The sequence below is a fragment of the Bos taurus genome, chromosome 8 (assembly GCF_002263795.3).
Source record: "Bos taurus isolate L1 Dominette 01449 registration number 42190680 breed Hereford chromosome 8, ARS-UCD2.0, whole genome shotgun sequence".
Taxonomy (NCBI): Eukaryota; Metazoa; Chordata; class Mammalia; order Artiodactyla; family Bovidae; genus Bos; species Bos taurus.
Genome location: NC_037335.1, coordinates 69,353,426 through 69,370,867, shown reverse-complemented (window position 1 = coordinate 69,370,867; position 17,442 = coordinate 69,353,426). Strand labels below are relative to the sequence as shown.

Genomic DNA, 17,442 nt, shown 5'->3' with positions numbered 1-17,442 from the left:
CAGAAGGGGTGACGACACTTGGTTTCTCCAAGCACCTGTCTCTCCCACTCATCACCCACCACCAGCCTGGCCTCTGGGGTCCCAGCCTCCCCCTCCCCGCCCCCACCCCCCAGGGTGTGAAAGCCCATAGATGGCGAAGGGGAGGGGTGTGTGGGCTGGATGCCAGAATTGGTTACCCGAGGATTAACCCTCTCCTGGGGAGGACAGAATGGGAGGATTCAGGAGACCAGGTCCTCAGGACAAGAGACCAGGTTGGCCCTTCCATAACCCAAATCTCTGGGGGATAGAGCACAGCGGTGGTTAGTGGGAAGTAAGCAATTCTCTCTCCAGGGCAGGGTCTTCAAAAGAGAAGTTCTTGCTAGGGCATGCCCAGGCCCCTGCGTAGAACTGTGGGAACAGAGACACTGGGAAAACCACCCCCCACTCTGGGACCCTGTCATTGGCCTTTTGGTTCCCTCTGGGCTCAGCGCAGAGTCTGGTTCACGTGTGACCCCCGGGAGCAGGTGAGGGAGACCTGCCAGCTGACCCTGGCCCTAGCCCTGCCCCCTCCCCACCTCTGTGCACTTGCCTACCTAGGCAGGCCTTACCGTTGCCCTGGTAACCACTGCCCACAGCCGTTCAGCTGATGCTATCAGCTGTCCTTGGGGAAATCTAGAATCTGGGGAGGGGGCTCTGGGGTAACAGAATGGAAAAATCACAGGGGGAGGGTCGTGAGGGGACAGGTGAGAGTGTGCTCTGGGACTTCTTTCTCAAAGAGAGTAGGGCAGGAGAGGACAGGTAGGGACAGGAAGGGAGAGATGTGTCTGGGTTAGTGGGAGACAGAGAAGAAAGAATCCTGAAGGATGGGCTCCAGAAAGAAAGAAATTAAGACGACAGGTCGCTGAGTGGCTGAGGAAGAGTGGAAAGAATCTGGGCTTAGCTGTTGGATGTACTGCGGAATGGGAAGACAGGGAGAAACACAGGATCCATGGAACCATGAGAAAAAGACCAGGAGATGCTGCAGGAAGAGGTGCACCTGTGATGTGGCAGGAGCAGGCCACACACCCAGCAGAGGGGAACAGGCCTTTCTAGACAGCCAGCCTGGCCTCTCAGCTTTCTGACCCTGCAGCCCCACCCTTACTGCCCTGGCCCCACCCTAGTCCTGCACAGCCTCCGTCTCCCACTCCAGGAGACCAAATGTCAGATAGCCCTTTAGAATTCTTCATTTTTTCCCACTACTTCGGCTCCTTCTCTGTTTTCATGTGCTACCCCCTCCCCCAGACCCCATTCCAGGAGATTCGCCTTCCGGTGCCAGGGTCCCCAGAGGTAGGACTGGAATGAGCTGTCGCCAGGAAAGACAGCTGGGGCCAGGGGCCTGGAATGAGGTGGCTCAGGAGGAATGGATAGGAGTGGAGCATTCCCCAGGGAAAAAAAGCACACTGGATAGAGAGTAGGGGGGCCGAGGGGAAAGGGCAGGGGGAGGGGGAGGGGATGGGGGGGTCTCTGGTACCTTCAAGGGCCTGGGGCCTGGGGCAGGAGCACAGCGGCTTCCTCGGTGACATACACCTCCATCCCTCGGCGCATCTCCTCTCCGCCTCCCGTTGCCAAGACAACCTGCCAGCTCAGCCGAGGAGGCAGCAGTGGCAGGGAGGGGGGAGGAGGCGGCTGTGACTCCTATTGCCTCCTCTTCGGTGATGGAGGGGGCCTCAGTACTGGGGTGGGGGTGGGAGAGCTTCAGGAGCCCCACCACTCTCCCCTTCCCTCTCCTTCCATAAGGCTCTGGGATTGGCTCCGGGGTGGCCTCAGGAGAACCTTAATTCAGGGCCAGATAACAGGCCCATCTTGGGGAGGGAGACGGCACTGGGCAACATCCCCCAGTGGAGAAAGCTCAGCTTGGAGCTGGGAAGAACAGTAGGAACAAGGGAGGGATGGCTTCTGTTGAAGGGTCAGAGGGCGGCTTCTGGCAGGAAGGAGAGGCCCTGGGTGTGGGTGGGGCTGGGCACGCAGGCCACGGGGCTCAGAAGCCTCCCAGTGCCACCCCTCCACTGTCTCTGAGCACCTCCTCCCAGCCATAGATCCTCTCATTCCCCCAACTGAGAGGAAGGTCGGAACTAGAAAGAGAGCTCTTTCATTCCCAAAGGGCCCATCCCCACTGTCCCTCAGTCCGTAGGAATGTCCATCCAGGGGCAGGCCAATACCATGGGTGAAACTCTCCCGAGGGCCAGCCCTGGAGCCGAGGGGACTGCGGAGTTAGGGCTCCCTCTGTCGACCCGAGGCTTGGTAGCTGTCAAGGTCATTCCTTGCTGAGGGATCCTGATGTGTGTATGTGTGTGTGTGTGTGTGTGTGTGTGTGTGTGTGTGTGTGTGTGTGTTGCGAGGGCACAGCCAGGCCAGAAGGCCCTTCCCTTGTCTGCCTCCCTTCATCTCTGGTCTTGCCCTACGGGGAGACTTGCTCTGCCTCTAGCCCTCTCCTCTTGGGGAGGCCCCAGACTCCTCAAGGCCAGCAGAATGGTCCAATCTTCCCCCTTGCTTGCTGGTCACCACATCAGGCTGGGAGGAGACTGGAGGCAAAAGCTTCAATCCCAAAGCAAGCACCCCTGAACACCAGGTTACCTGTGAGCTGGGCCCGGGCAGGATTCCTGGGCACCTCTGGGCTGCACCCAGGAGGCTGCTAACAGGAGGAGCAAGCTTACCTTTAGGCTCAGCAGTGCCTCAAGGCCTTGAGGATGGGTGCTGGAGTCCACAGAAGGGGATGGGGGCTCCTGCCCCTCTCAGGAGGGTGGTCCCAGGCCCAAGATACCTAGTTCTTGGTTCTTTCCCCAGCAAGGTCACTGGTGCCAGCTGTCCTGACTGGATCCTGGCCCTGCAGCCTGCCCCTTCCCTGGGGCCTATGCCCTCCTCTGGTCTCACTCCAGTACCCCTTGCCCCGCCCTCTGCATGACCTGCTGAGGAGGTCTAAACATTAACTCCTGGAGAGGCTAGCTGGGCCCCGAGGTGGCTAAGAAGGGCCAGTGCCAGAGAACTGGACCAGTGGAACAAAAAGAAAGACAAGGGCCTCCGAGTGAGCCTTTCTCATCAGTTTGGAAGATACATCCCCTATCTCCAAGCACTGGACTGACTGTCAGACCCCAGAACCTTAGTCCCAGCAGCTGCCCCAGACCAGCCCCTCTCCTCCAATCCCTTACCCCACAATTGCACCTGGTCACCTCCCTTCTCAAAGCCCCTCACCATCTCCTCCTGCCGCAGCAGAGACCTAATTTGTGGCTCAATCCTTTCCTGCTGCTTCCTGAATGCAAACTTTCAGTGCCAGCCAAACCCATTCACTGCTCACAGCTCCTCCTTGCCCTGTAACAAATCTCAACATTTCCCTGTCTTGAAGCCCTTCTTCCCCTGCTGTTTTCACTCTCAATATTTCCCCCTTGGGGGTCCTCTTTGCTAAGAGAGATCCTGTTCATTCTTCAAGATCATGCAAACCCCAGCCCTTCCCAGCACCGGCCCCCTGTATACATCCCTGGAGCCACTGTGCCTGGCCAAGGAGTGGAGGACATCGCACTATAGATGTCACAGACAGGAGAGAATCTGGACTGTCCTCCTCCCTGGCTGCGGGCGTCGGTGAGTTAACATCTCGGAATCTGAGCCCACCCACACATGACATGGGAATAATCTCACCCACTAAATGAGGGGTTCCATGTGAGCTGGCCTTGTGTGCTGCCTGGCACATCTCTGGAGTTCAGTACCCATCAATGTCTTTACTTCCTCCCCTTTCACTCTTTGGGGATGTACCACCTTTTTTTTTTTTTTTGGCACACTGGCATGTGAGATCTTAGTCCCCTGACCAGGGATCACACCCACGCCCCTGCAGTGGAAGCCCGAATCCTTAATCACTAAACCATTAGGGAATTCCCACGAATGTACCAAATGCCACTTTGCAATCTTTGGTACATCCATTAGGGGTAAGAGACAGATTCCCACAGTCCTTAAAGAACTGCCTTTTTATAGGTATAGCCTGTGTGCTAAGTTGTTTCAGTTGAGTCCAACTCTATGACCTTGTAGACTGTAGCCCACCAGGCTCCTCTGTCCACGGGACTTCTCAGGCAAGAATACTGGAGTGGGTTGCCATGACCTCCTCTAGGGGATCTTCCCAACCTGGGGATCGAACCTACATCTCTTACATCTCCTGCATTGGCAGGTGGGTTCTTTACCATTCCGGCCACCTGGGAAGCCCCATAGGTTTATTCACCACCGCCTCAATTAAATTTTCAGCATCTTGAGTTTGACAGAGGATGACACACTGTCCTGTCCATCTTTTTAGTAACTGAAGGACTAACACAGCGGTTGTATGTTGTAGGAAATACATAAATATTTGGATTAACTGCTTAGGGCCCCTCCTGCTCAAGTCCACCTAAGGATGGAGCTTAGAGGCAGGATTCTGACTTTTCATCCCACCTCCACCTTCAGGACCACAAGGTGCTGGACTTCTTTCTGGGTCTCCAGTTGGTTTATTTCTTCAATAAATACTCTGTGTGACATACTGTGCTGGGTATTATGGGGGAGCCAAAGACTGACTAAATCTACATCGGAGTCCCTTGTTGTCCCGCAGAACCATGACACGAGCATAGTAAGTACAGTTCTGGAAAAGCAGTGATATGTGCCCTAAAGCCAGGGCAAGTTTATGGCCAGAGGAACCAGGGACAGCAGAGATGGCCACTGTCCCTGGGGGAGTGAAGGGCATCTGTGGAGCTGAGGAGATGGCTGTGGTCTGGACATGCCAGCATGCTGGCGAAGGGTATCCTGGGCAATGGGAAACTCATGAGCAAAGATGGGTCCAGCGGGAATTCCTGGGCAATTCAGTGGTTGGGACTCTGCCCTTCTACTGCAGAGGGAAAGGGTTTGATCCCTGGTCAGAGAACTAAGATCCCACAAGCTGCGTGGCATGGCCAAAAAAAACCAAACAAGACAGGCTCAGTGTGCCTGTTGGATGGCAAGGGTTGTAGTTTTGCCAGCACTGTTGAAGGGGAGCTGGAAGGATAGGGCTGAAGGGGGAGCCTGGGCAGGACTGGGCAGGGGCTTGCAAGCCATGCTGAGTCTGCTAGAGATGGTGTGATAGAGGCAGAGCTGTGGTGTAAGAGAAAGCAAGGCGAGTTGAACAAACTATGTGATGTCCTGAGGAACGTGTGTGTAGGAGAGAGACCATGTGGAAAGCCATTGCAGTCATTGAGACAGAGCTCAGTGTCTCTGCACCTTGGGAAGTCCAGCCAAGGTGCAGAGTTTGGTGGAGAAAGCAGCTGGGTGCAAGGCTGACACACTGGTTTTCTCAGAAAGAGACAGGGGAATAAGAGAGTGGCGCAAATCTCAGGGCACGTTTCTATGAAGCAGGGCCAGGAAAGAAACAGTCTGAGAAGGAGAGAAGGAAGGAAGGAAGGAAGGTCTGGAGGGGCCGGGGAGGAAAGAGCTTCCAGGACAGGTGATCCTTCCAGGTGTCCAGGGTAGTGAGACTGGGGCTGGGTGACTGGGAAGTCACAGCCAGGGGAGTCAGAGAGACTGAATAGACAGACGTTAGTTAGAAACCAGCTTGGAGGGCTAAAGCGTGAGAGGATCTCTGCCCTGACTTCCTGCCTCAGCTGCCCTCTTGCCTCAGCTGGCTGTTTGGAGGACAGGACAGAAAAGGTGAGATCAATAGTTAGGCTATTCTTAGCCAGAGTTCTTGGGCATCCTAAACGGAGCACAGGATTTGAGGCCAGCTGCCACCAACCCCCTCCTGCCACACCCTCCCTGAAGCGGATGTGTTCAACTCACCCTAAGTGTCTTCCAACCCTCACACTGGCTTGGAATACTTAGCGCACCCAGAAGCAACCAGAGCTGCTGCAGCCATCGGAGGTCTGTGGGAATTCTCCTTCAAATTCCTGCCACAGTCACAGATACTTTCAATCCCACCTCTACAACCCCCCCCCACGCCCCCACACCAGGTCCCATTATTAGAGACCTATTCCTTTGCTTTCTTCCTTTTAGCATCTTGGAAATCACTGCCAAGTAGGAGGGAATGAGTTGAACATACTCTTTTTTCTCCGCACTCTCTGTATCTCTACAGAGCATGAAGAGGCCCCCCCCACCCCCCGCCAGTGCAGAGCCTGCACTCCGCAGAGGCACGAAAAGGTGTGGTGAGATGGCTCCAAGGGCCCAGCCAGCCGGGGACTCATAACCACAAGTGGGGGCGAGACCTGCCAGGCTTGGGGTGGGGGTGGGGCTAGGGCACTGTCTGAGGTGGTACAGGCCTCCCCAGCTGCCTTCCTCTCTCTCCCTTCCCCGTTCCCTGTCCCTCCCCGTCAGGTCTCACCACCTCAAAAAGCAAGAAAGGAAACAGTGAGGGCTTTCTGGAGCCGGCCCCCAGAGGCCTGTCTGAGCTGGGGAGGTCACAGAGAGGGAGGGAGGGGCCGGAGAAAGGCAGAGAAGAAAGGGGAGGCAAGACAAAGGGCCCCGTGCACCTTTGAAGCTCTCTCTAACCCCAGCCAGGGAGTGGTGGGGGTGGGCCTGAGAGCCCGGCTGGGGGGAAATGGTCCAGAGTTTTAAAGAATGTCTCAAATTCCTGCGGAAATCAGAGGGATTGTAAGAACTCCCCCTCCCCAGCACACCTCCTTCTCAGCCCCCTCCCTCAGGCCCCCAAATCCAGTCTTCCACACCTGGGGCCCCAACCCTTTGTCCTCAGGTAATTGCGGGGCGTTGCCCCTTCCCTGAAAATCCCATTGAACTCGCCTGTTAGTGCAGTAGTTCCAGACCACCCTCCCTACTCTCCCCCGCAGAAAACGACCCCTACACGTTTCCCGCAGTCCCCGCCAGGATTAAGACTCTTTGTGATTGGGGGGGAAGAGGAAAAAGCAACCTAGTGAAAAGCAATTATGACAAGCTGGAGGGAGAATGGCTTGGGGACCTCCCTCTTGGCTATGGCAGTCTAAATTCCCCAGGAGTTGGGGGTGTCAGCCTGGGCTCCAGTTCTCACCCAGGGAAAGGTGACTGATCCCCCCCACCCCCATCCACTTGGACCACACTCCACTCACCTCCCCTTTTGACTAAACCAGCTCCCATCCCCCACCCACTTTCCATTCTTTCCTTATTTTTAGGCCACTGTTGGGAGAAGAGGGGGAAAAAGGGATGTCTTTCATCCTTTCTTCTCTCCCCAAAATCCACACCCCCTCTCTTCTTAACATTTTCGCAGAAAGGGAAGGGAAATTGAGGCTGGCGGAGCGCGGGTGGGGGGGGGGGGTCCATCCGCAGAAGAGAAGGCTCATGGAAGTGTTCCGAGAGAAGAGCAGAGAAGGGGCCATAGCTAGGAAGGGCCTCCCCCCTTGACAAGATTAAAAGCCGTGGCAAAAGAGGAAAGGGGCGGGTTTTATGGCCTCTTAGTTCCACTCCCCAAATGCACACCTGGAGGCGTCTGGAAAGCCCACCAGAGGAGCTCGGGGCTGGGAGGAAGGCGGGGGAGGACTGCCCCTGCCGCCCGGCACACCCCGCCTTCTCTAGCCTCAGCCTCTAATCGCCTTTTCCCCCAGGTGTGGCCCCCGCCCTGCCCCCCGCGGGGACCTGGGCGCTCGGGACGCGGGCTCGCCTTCCCTCCCCTTTTGCCCCTCCGCGCTCCTCCCCCACCCGACCTCCTCACCGGAAAAAAGCAATCTGGCGCCCGGCGAGGAGGCTGCAGCGCCCGCGGCTGCCCGGCCAGCGGCCTCGGGCCCCGGTGGCTCCGGCCGGCCCCAGGATTGGGGTTTCTGCGCCCCAGCAGGTCGCACAGGACGCGCGGTGCCAGCCAGGAAACTCGAGCCCGCGGAGGAGGGGCGCGCCGTGGGCCGCCAGCCTCCCGCGGGGTGGAGGTGCGGGGCCTGCAGGCCATCCCTCCCTCTTGGCTGCCCCTGTCCGTGTCCCCTGCCCCTGCGGGGACGTGTGGGGCCCAGCCGGCCTCCACCTGTCGCACCACGCCCGGGCCTGTGCGCTCGCCTCCTCTCCTCTCGGAGAGAAGTTTGTCCCAGTTTGTCCCCAGTTCAGTTTTGCCGTTCCCCCGCGCCCCTTCAGATAACCTGTTTGCAAGAAAATGGTTTTATTCCGGGGCTGAGAGTTGAGGGATGGGGTGCAGGCCTGGGTAGTGGAATGTGAAGAATGGCCAGCCCTCTTTTTTTTTTTTTTCTCCCTCTTTTTTTTTCTTCCTACCGTCTGGCCAGGAGGAATTCGGAGGCTGGGGGCAGACTGAGGGAGACGCGGGGAGGAGAATTTGAGGAGCCTTGAATCCGCTGACTTTCCCATTCGGTTCAGGGAGCCTGACTTTTCTACCTTCCTTCCCGGGGGCCCGCCCCACCCTCAGGGGAGACTCCAGCGTGGGCCTCGGGGAGCCGCCCTAGTTAGTGGCAGTCCTGCCCCTTTCCAGCGGGGGTGGGGTGGGAGGGTGGCTGTGATGCTCGGTGGTCCTCAGCATCCCCCTTGGGGGCTCTGGCTCCCCGGCCCCCACCCCCAGCCCAGTCTTTGGATTAGGAAGGGAGGGGAATGGGAAAGCCCGAGAGTGAGGGGCGGTAGCCCCGGTCCCCACTACGTCAGGGGCTGTGGCCTCCGCGTGCGCTTGGTCCGGCGGGTAGGGGCCGAGCCCACGAACTCAAACTGCTTCTGCCTCTCGGCGTGGTTGGGGAAAGGCAGCTGGCCCTGGTAGAGGCGCTTGATGAAGTGAGCTTCTCGTTGGTTCTGGCGGCTGCGGGAGGCCTGACGGGGCCGACCCTGCCGTGTGAAGGCCATGAACCAGCCCTCGTGCCGGGCATTCTGGAAGGCCGTGTAATTGTTCTCCAGCACGATCTCGGTGAACACGCAGTCTTTGCTCTTCCCGCTGGGCTGCCGGGGGTAGGAAGGAGAGAAGGGGAGTTTGTCTGCCCACCCTGGCTGGCGTCTGCCTTATGGGCCTGTGTTATAGGACCAAGGAGAGAACCACAGAGACTGGGAGCCCAAGAATGTCTGCCTGGTGAGGTGGGCACCCTTGATGGAGAGGCAGAGGTGGAGGGAGGAACAAACTTTGCTGATGTCGGATCTGAACTTAAATACAACCTTGTCCTTTAAGTTGTACACCTTGAGCAAGGTATGTAGCCAGACTGAGCCTTGGTTTATCCAGCTGGGTGTAATGATCAAGGTAACTATGCAGTTCAGTGCATACTCAGTGGGCACTCCTAAAGCAGAACAGTCCTCGATCTGGGTGAATGGTGTTGGTGGGTGGAGGGAGGGTAGGCAACAGTGTGATGGAAAGAAGGGGTAAACGTGTGTAGAACACCATGTCAAGAACCAGGCATCCACCCATCTGGCTCTGTAGATAATCTTGACACTATGCCCATTTTACAGATGAGAAGACTGAGACTTGACAAAAATAAGCAAATATTTGAGAACAGCCAGAATCAGAATGCAGGATGGGCTGATGCAAAAGGAAATGGAATTTTCCCTGCACAACTCTGGACCCACCATTACAGAGAGAGTGACTAGCGGTTACACTAGTAGGTGGTTAGTATGAATTTTGCCACTTGGAGCCTGTGGACTGCACTTACCTTGGGCGAGGGTTAAGATGGGAACTTCTGGCCTTCTCAACACTGATCAGCCCTTAGCCCTCAACACGAGGGCTGGCACGTGATGTAGGTGCTAAAATTCTTCCTCACTATACTGAGAAATTACCTCATAAACCAGAGCCAAGGATCCTTATGGATCAGCCAGTGTTCTCAGAGGGCTTCTAGACCCACAGGGACTAAAGGGATCAGAGAGAGGCTGAATGGTGGGGTGAGAGCAGAAGTCACAGTCCTGGGTGGGGCCCAGCAGAGGGTGGTGGGATGCTGCGGGACCCGGCCTGCCCTCACCCCAGGAAGACGGACTCATCTGTTACTCCCTGTCCCCCAGGCCTCACCTTTCCGATGAGCTTGCCCCTCTTATTCATACAGATGTATTTCTCACTCTCAGCCCCCTTGATGCGCACCCGGCTTCCGAACGTGTCTGTCTCCACTATGAGCTTGGCTGTGGGGAGGGGGAGAAACCTCCGTCCATTGGGGCTGCCAGCCCAGGGGTGCAGCAGGGGGCCTGACTTCTGAATTTGGGTGGGGGTGAGGGGCATGGGGAGGCCCTTGGAGCAGGCGAGGCTAGACAGGGGTGTGGGTGGCCTCCCAGGAGGGCTGGGTCTCACCGAACTTGTTGCCGTCCTCGGCGGTGGCGGAGATGCGACGCCCGGTAACCTGCACATGCTTGCCGCTGGTCCGGCTGTAGAGCTGGTACTCACGGATCTGCCGCCGGCTCAGCTGGTCAGTCATGGCGCCCTGGTCCCTCACGTACTGGTTAAAATTAGGAGACGGGTGATTCTCCCCCTTTGCGGTTACCAAGGGAAAAATAGTGTCAATTTGCTTTGGGTGACACCACCGCAGGTCCATCCGGGGGAGGGGTGCGGAGGTGAGTGTGGTGGGGGCAGGTCATCTGCCCTGTGAAGTAGGGGGGGTGGGGGAAGGGGGCACTTGGCCGTGACCTTCCCAGGCCAGTGTGTAAGCCAGTCATCATGACCTCTTGGGTCCTCATCTGCCCTGAAGCAGAGGACTGGTAGCTGCCCAGGCTCAAGGGACACTTGGGGACACAGTTCAGGTCTGGAATGGTGACCCTGGGAGCTGGAAGGAAGCTTCAAGCTGGTGCTATATGATCTCCATGATCTAGGGAGGAGGTGCATGGGGCCACATAGCTGGTTAGTGACAGATCCCTGCCCTGCCTCTAGGATGGGAGCTTGTCCCTTTTCCAAAATGTCAGGGGCTTGGTTCTGTTAGCCAGGGTGACCAGATTTCTCCCCAGTCCTCTGCACAGCCCATGCCTAGCACATGCACACACATAGATGTGTGCACGCTCCCACACATGTATGTGCACACACAGCAGCTGGTCTATGGACCATTGTGGGGACACTAAGACTCTTCTCTGTAGCTCCTGCTGGGCCCCTGGAAGCATTTCTTTTACACCTCTTTACACTGCTAACCAAGAACTCCTGAGCTCACACCCATCTCCCCTGGCACTCCCCCTGGGTGCTCAGGGCCCTTGGAGAAGCCATTGCCCCATCCAGCATTCCTCCCTGCTCTAGGGTTGAGAGGCCTCCTTCGTGGAAGAAGGCAGAGAGGTACTATCAGTGGGGGCCCAGGGGATGTTCTGGGAGGCCGCCTGCCAGGCGGGGGTGATACTGCCTCCTACTGCTTCCCCAGCGGGGAAAGGGGCTGTTGCCACCATGCATTGTGCTCCATACAAAGCCAGGACAAGTGCCTTCTCCAGCCTGGTCTCTCCTTATCCATCTGCAGCGCTGAATGGGAGAGAAGCAGACCACTTCCTGCCTGCTCACTCTCCGGCAAGGTGCACACCTGGATGACATTTCCCAGCTGACAGCTCCGGCTCTAGCTCTAAAATGTTTCTCCACATGGATCCTGCTGGCCTGTGCTGGGACAGCCTTTCCATGCCCGATTCCTGAGTCCACCTTGATCCCAGCTCAATCGCAACCATCTGGACAGAGCTAGACCCCCCAGCCCCCGCATCTGTAAGGGGCCTGTATCTCCTGGAGGAAGGGGTGGGAAGTATCAGCTTGGAGGAAGCGGGAGGTGAGGGAGCAGCTCCAGGCTGACAGCGGAACCTTCGGGAACCTGCGCAGGGTTAACCCTTCATGTGTGTGTGTCACTGCCCAGGGCAGACCCCAGCTCCCCACAGCCCGGGAGTGTTGCCACGACCCCAGCCCGTGAGAGCAGGGTCTGCCCATCCCACTTCTCCACGGCCCTGAGAAAACCCGAGGCCAGCATTTGGGGTGGGGGACCTGCCTTCCGTGCCAGGGGGAGGGGGTCCGGCCCGTCCCCAGCCCCAGCCTCCTGGCCCAGGTTCAGACCCTCCGCCCCTCTTGGCGGGCAGCCTCCTTCTGTCTGTCTGTTCCAGGTCAGGAGCAGAGAGGGGGCCCCCTCCCCAAAACCCCCTCCTCTCCCCATCCCCCTTCTAGCCCTGCACAAAAGCAGCCCCACGCCCCCCCAACAGCCCACAGCCCACAAGTCGCTCTCCCCGTGGGACCTGGCCTGTCCCTTTCATGTTCCCGCTGCAGGGTGGGGGTGTGGGGGACCTCCCCTTCCCCTGCCGCAGACAGCTGCTTGTCAGACGGCTCCTCAAGCATGGCTGTGGTCCGGCCTGCTGGCCCCCCACCAAGGGGGGCGAGGGGGCACTTCAAGGGGGAAAGGACAGCTTTGCCACCTTCCTGGAGTCCTGAATGGGGCCTCAGCCAGGCCATAAACGCCTTGGCCAGCCGCACCATTGTGCTAATTCCCCCTCCTGAACAGGTTGGGCCCACCCCCAGCCCCCTCCTGGCTGGGCTGGGGGCTTTCTTCTTGCTCTCCCTGGATGTGTGAAGCAAAAGGCCTGGAACGGGGGCTAGAGCAAAAGGGGGAAGGAAAAGGGGGGGTGTCTCTCTCTCTCCCACCCCCCCACCGCTTCAAAGGCAGCCCCTTTCCCTCGCTCAGAGAAAAGGCATTTACCTTCAAAAAAAGTCCCCACTGGCTATGAAGGGAAGCCGGCCTCTGGCCTGGGAAAGCCAAGAGATGTCTCCCCAGAGCGGTTCTGGACCAGTGCATTTTAATAGCTGCACTTTTATGGAGGATCACAAAAAGGGACCGAGCCTTGCACGGGGGCTGAGGCTGGGGGGAGGCTGACTTGGGGTTGGGGGGTGTGGAGAAGCAAACCCTTGAATCTTGTGCCATACAAACCTCTGGGCTTGACCTCATTGCCCTATAGGTAAGGAGTCGCCTGCCCTGGCTGGGCATTCTGAGTGCCCACGAGATGCCCCCCAGGACTATGACTGGCAGGACATCTGTGTTGGTGGGAGTGGGGTGGGGTGCGTGGTGCACACAGGTGGTTTTGCATGGAAACCTGTCCTTTCTGGGGAACTTGCAAGTATTGATACAAGCCTCACCTGAGCCATCACCTCCGCCCTCTTCCGACCACTCCCAGGCTCCATCCCTCAGGTTTGGCTGCCCCTGTGCATTTAGCCTTAGGGGGAACCCAGTGTGGAGGGATGGAGGGATGGAGGGAGCGGAAGAGACCCCAGGGGAACTGGGCTGAAATGAAAACGTCTGTCAATCCCCAAATCTCCTACCCCATGCCATTCCAGCCCCCCAAACCTCAGAGACTCCTGCACCGGGAAGAGGCTAGGATATGCCTCTGTCCACCGAAAGGAGACTGCACCCCCACCCCCGCATTGGTAGGGTGAGAGAGATGGGAAAAAGCTAGGTGGGGGTAGTGGGGGGATGCCCACCTACCTGAGTTTGACAGCAGAGAATCAGCAGCTGCAGGCACCTGTGTGGGAGACAAGGTGGACCTGGTTGTGGGTGCCAAAACAGCCAGCCCAAGGGTACACCAGGTGCCCACCCCGCAGTCCTCGTGGCAGTCCCGGGACCATTAAGTCTGCCCCCAAGGCTGGAAATGGCAACAAGACAGCGGGGTCGAGAGCAGTGCACTTACAGTGTGAGGTTGGGCAGCAAGCGGGCGGCTCCCATTGCCGGAGAGATTTCTTGGGGCCGTTTGCCCTCCTGCCCCCAAAGTCAGGAGCAGATGTGGGCAGTCCCCAGGGGCAGAGTCCCAGAGAAGCCAAGGTCTCTTCTAGCCACAGGTTTTCAGTGGAGAAGAGGAGAGGGAGGGGAGGAGGAGAGAGGGGCGGAGAGGGGAGGGGGAGGAGGGTATAATTGGGAGACTGAGGTGTGAGGAGTCCACCTTCCCTGCAAAGCAGCCACTGGCGGGGCGCTGCCAGCCTCTGGGGGGGCTACCCAAGCGCAGAGGATGGAGCTGATGGGGGCTCCTGGATCAGGCAGACAGGCTCCTGCGTTGTTCCAGACCCTCAAGGACCTCAACGGCAGGGCCCCTCCTCCTCTCTCCTCCTCCTGGCCCACCTCCCCAAGGGTGAGCCACAGGTATCAATCAGTCCAGGCCTGGGGTCGCTGATTCTGGCTCTCTGGGTGGAAATTACCAGGAGCAGCCTTAAAAGGAGGAACCTCCCTCCAGGGGGCAGGAGGTGGGCTTGGCTAGGCACTTCCACTGCCTCTGTCACCCCTTGCTCCCCCTATCTGCTGTCTGGTCACGGGGAAGGAGGGGTTAAGGCTCTCCAGACTAGCAGCAAATAGGGGGTGCTCCAACTTGGGAGCCAGGGGCAGGGAGACCGCACAGCTGGGGCTCTGGGTGGATCCCCTGGAGGAGAGCAGGCATCAGCCACTTGCCTCTGGGTCTCCGCAGTTTCCTCTGAGAGATGGGCACAGTGATGCCTCGGGATGTTAGAGGACCCAGTGAGATGGTCACGCTTAAGCAGAAGCCAGAGATATATTTTCTGGGCCCCAGTTGGCATTCCCCCCAGGCCAGAAGCCATCTCTAGTGCCTCTGGGAGCTGAGAGGAGCCTGTTGCCTCCTCCTCTCATCCCCCAGCAGCTGTCTGGGATAAAGTGCCCAGCAACCTCCCAGTGGTCCCACACTGCCCAGTACCATGCCAAGTATCACCCCATTCTGCAGGTGAGAAAACTGAGGCACAGGGATAGGTCATTTGTTCAGGATCACCCAGCTAGTCCCTGGTGGCTCAGATGGTGAAGAATCTGCCTGCACTGCAGGATACCCATGTTCAATCCCTGGGTTGGGAAGATCCCCTGAAGAAGGAAATGGCAACTCACTCCAGTATTCTTTCTTGGGAAATCCCATGGATAGAGAAGCTCAGTGGGCTACAGTTCATGGGGTCTCAGAGTCAGACATGACTGAGCGACTAACATGCATCCACATACCCATCTAGCAAATGATGTGGTCAGGTTTCCAAAGTCCCTGCTCTTTCTCTTCCACATGCATTCTTTCTACTGTGTCCACGCCCTCCCGGCCCAGCACAGCACCCATTCAAGATGACCCAATATCCCCGGTCCTGGAAGCTGATGAGCAGGGACTCTACACCAGGGTTCCTTCCCTGCAGAAGTTGGCTGATGGTGGCTGTGGGAGGGGGCTAGTGCTTAGGGGGCATCTCTGGGGGAAGCTCACACTTCAGCTCTAGGCTCCCTGGAAGTCACAGTGCCCCCAGGTTGGGAAGAGAAGGGGAAGTGCTGGCTGGGGATTTATTTACCTAAAGAGATGAGGCAGAGGGAGAAACTCTCACCTTCAGGCCTCCTTCTCACCTTCCTGAGCTGGAACAATCCACAAAGTTGTCTGCCACCCCTCCCCACTCACCAACAAGCAGGGACACCTCGGGTCCAACTCCATGCTCACTCCCAGCTCCACCCCAGGCACCCCGCTGGGGGCTCAAGGGTGAGTTGAGCCTGAGCTGGCCTGGGTGGTGCAGTGTTGTCCCCCGGCTCTGATGTCTCTAACTATGTGCCCCGGGTTGGACGCAGTCAGCATGCGTGCTTGCGTGCTCAGTCACCTCAGTCGTGTCCAACTCTTTGTGACCATATGGACTGTAGCCCACCCAACACCTCGGTCCATAAAATTCTCCAGGCTGGAGAGGGTTACTGGAGAGGTTGCCATTTCCTCCTCCAGGGGATCTTCCCCCCGACCCAGGGATGGAACCCATGTCTCTTATGTCTCCTGTGTTGAGAGGTGGGCTGTTTACCACTTGTGCCACCTGGGAAGCCCTGGAAGCAATCAGAAAGAATGTCAAAACTGGAAGGGATCTTAAGAGATTCTTCATCTGGTCCCACCTCCTCATTCACCCGCGAGGTCCAGAGAGGGTCTCCCAGCTAATTAGCAGCGCAGTACCTTAGACAAGGTGCCAATAGTCCCCCTGGTTATTTCCATTTTCCACATTGGCACCATCACTGGGGGCCCCATTTAAACTCTGTCTCTCCCATGGCAACATCCCAATTCTAACTCTCCACTGTGATTGGTGCCGGCTCCCTCTATGGAAGCCATGCCCTCATCCTCACCTGCTCTTACTCCCTGGAAGAGTATTAAGAGCTACTTTCTTCTGACCTCAATCCCTAGGACTCACAGGTAAGAGCGGAGAGGCTTAAACTTGGGGTCTGAGGTGGTGGGGTAAGCTCGGGGAATGGAAGGCAGTGAGGAGAGCCGGGTGTGAGGAGTTCCATCCAGGTCCAAGGTCTCTGAGCCAGAGAGCCTGGTTCCTGTCAGTGGGGGAAGGGCCTGCTCTAACTGGCCAGCCCCCAGCCCAGCCTGGGTCTCCATGGTAACAGATGCCCGCTGTCAAGCTTGGCCTTGGGGCTCAGCCAGGGGGCTGGTGCCAGGGACTCTGGGGCACTGCTGGGTAGCCTGTTTGTGCTCTTCGTCCCTTCCTATTCTGCACCTGCAGGCCTGGTTTCTGACTCTGTTTGCTTCTTTACCCCATGGGAACCCTAGTGATGGGCCCCAAGTGAGGAATCTTTCAGGCCTAGCCTCTGAATTTTGTCCCTCTTCCCTGGCCCAGGTCGTTCCAGGCTGTGTGACCTGTGGCAAGTTCCTTCACCTCTCTGGTCTCAGCTTCCTAATTTTTCAAAAGGAAATGGCCACAAGCGATGATGTCAAAACTACCATCCATCACATCAGCTAAGAGGAAGGACACTTCCTGCAAAGGGTCAAGAGCTACAGGAATGAGGGAGAGAGAGGCAGAGACCCTCTTATGTAGTCCAGCCTGAGTCTACCTAAACTTTGACTTTCTCCCCTGATGCGAGGGAGCTGGGAGGGGCCAGAAGGGTAGAGTTCATTAACATTTATGGGGGGTGGCAGGAGGTGCTAAGGGGAGTGAGAAGTAGCCTGGGCCCTGGTGGTTAATCCCATCCCCTAGTGCCAAGTTCAACACCCCCCAGCGGGGGGACGTCTCACGCCTGCCACTAGCAGCCCAGCTTGTGCAGACAGGCGGCCACCTGCAGGCCTGCCCCTCGTCACCACCTGCTCGACCTCAGCCCACCCCTTTCCTGTTGACAAACAGAAGAGCTTGGGCTGAGGAAGGGTGAAGGGCAAAGGCCTCTGCAGCAATGCGGATCCCCCCATCTTTGCTATTTGATCCCCACCACCAGCCAGCACGTGGAAATCAAATATCAGCAGTCTAGCTGTTGACTGCCTGTGGCTGAATCAGAGGAAAGGAGAACAGGGGCACTTGCCTGAGGCTGGAGCAGGGGAGAAGGCCCTGAGGGGAACATGGGCTTTGCTATAACTGAGCTCTGAAGCTGCCCGTCCTGGGCTCCAGTTACGCACGGACTCAACTCTAACCCCTGTTCTCAGTTTGAGACTTCCTAATGCCCTCCAAGTTTCATGTCTCCCTCTCACCCACAGGGTGGTTAAAAACAGGGCCAGACTATCTGAGCCTGAATCCTGGCTGTGTGACTTTGGGGCAAGTTAACCTCTCTGTACCTCACTTTCCACATCTGAGAAATGGGGCTAATAATACCCTCCTCTGGGCAGAGTAGTGAGGATTAAAGGCATGAATCCACTGAAGGCACTCAGAGCAGTGCCCAGCTAACAGTG

General features: G+C 57.6%; 1 protein-coding gene across 2 annotated transcripts; it reads right to left on the bottom strand.

Moving 5' to 3' along the window:
• Positions 1-7,863: 7,863 nt before the first annotated feature.
• Positions 7,864-17,055, bottom strand: FGF17 (fibroblast growth factor 17). 2 transcript variants are annotated; one of them, XM_024996237.2, is made up of 5 exons: positions 13,486-17,055; positions 13,284-13,320; positions 10,160-10,337; positions 9,887-9,993; positions 7,864-8,838 (listed from the first exon to the last, which is right to left on the bottom strand). In XM_024996237.2, the coding sequence occupies exons 1-5, from the start codon at positions 13,518-13,520 to the stop codon at positions 8,545-8,547; spliced, it is 651 nt and encodes a 216-aa protein (XP_024852005.1). In that variant the 5' UTR covers positions 13,521-17,055; the 3' UTR covers positions 7,864-8,544. The 2 variants fall into 2 exon arrangements, with proteins under 2 accessions (XP_024852005.1, XP_024852006.1); XM_024996238.2 differs by having other exon boundaries at positions 10,160-10,304.
• Between the last annotated feature and the right edge of the window lie 387 nt (positions 17,056-17,442).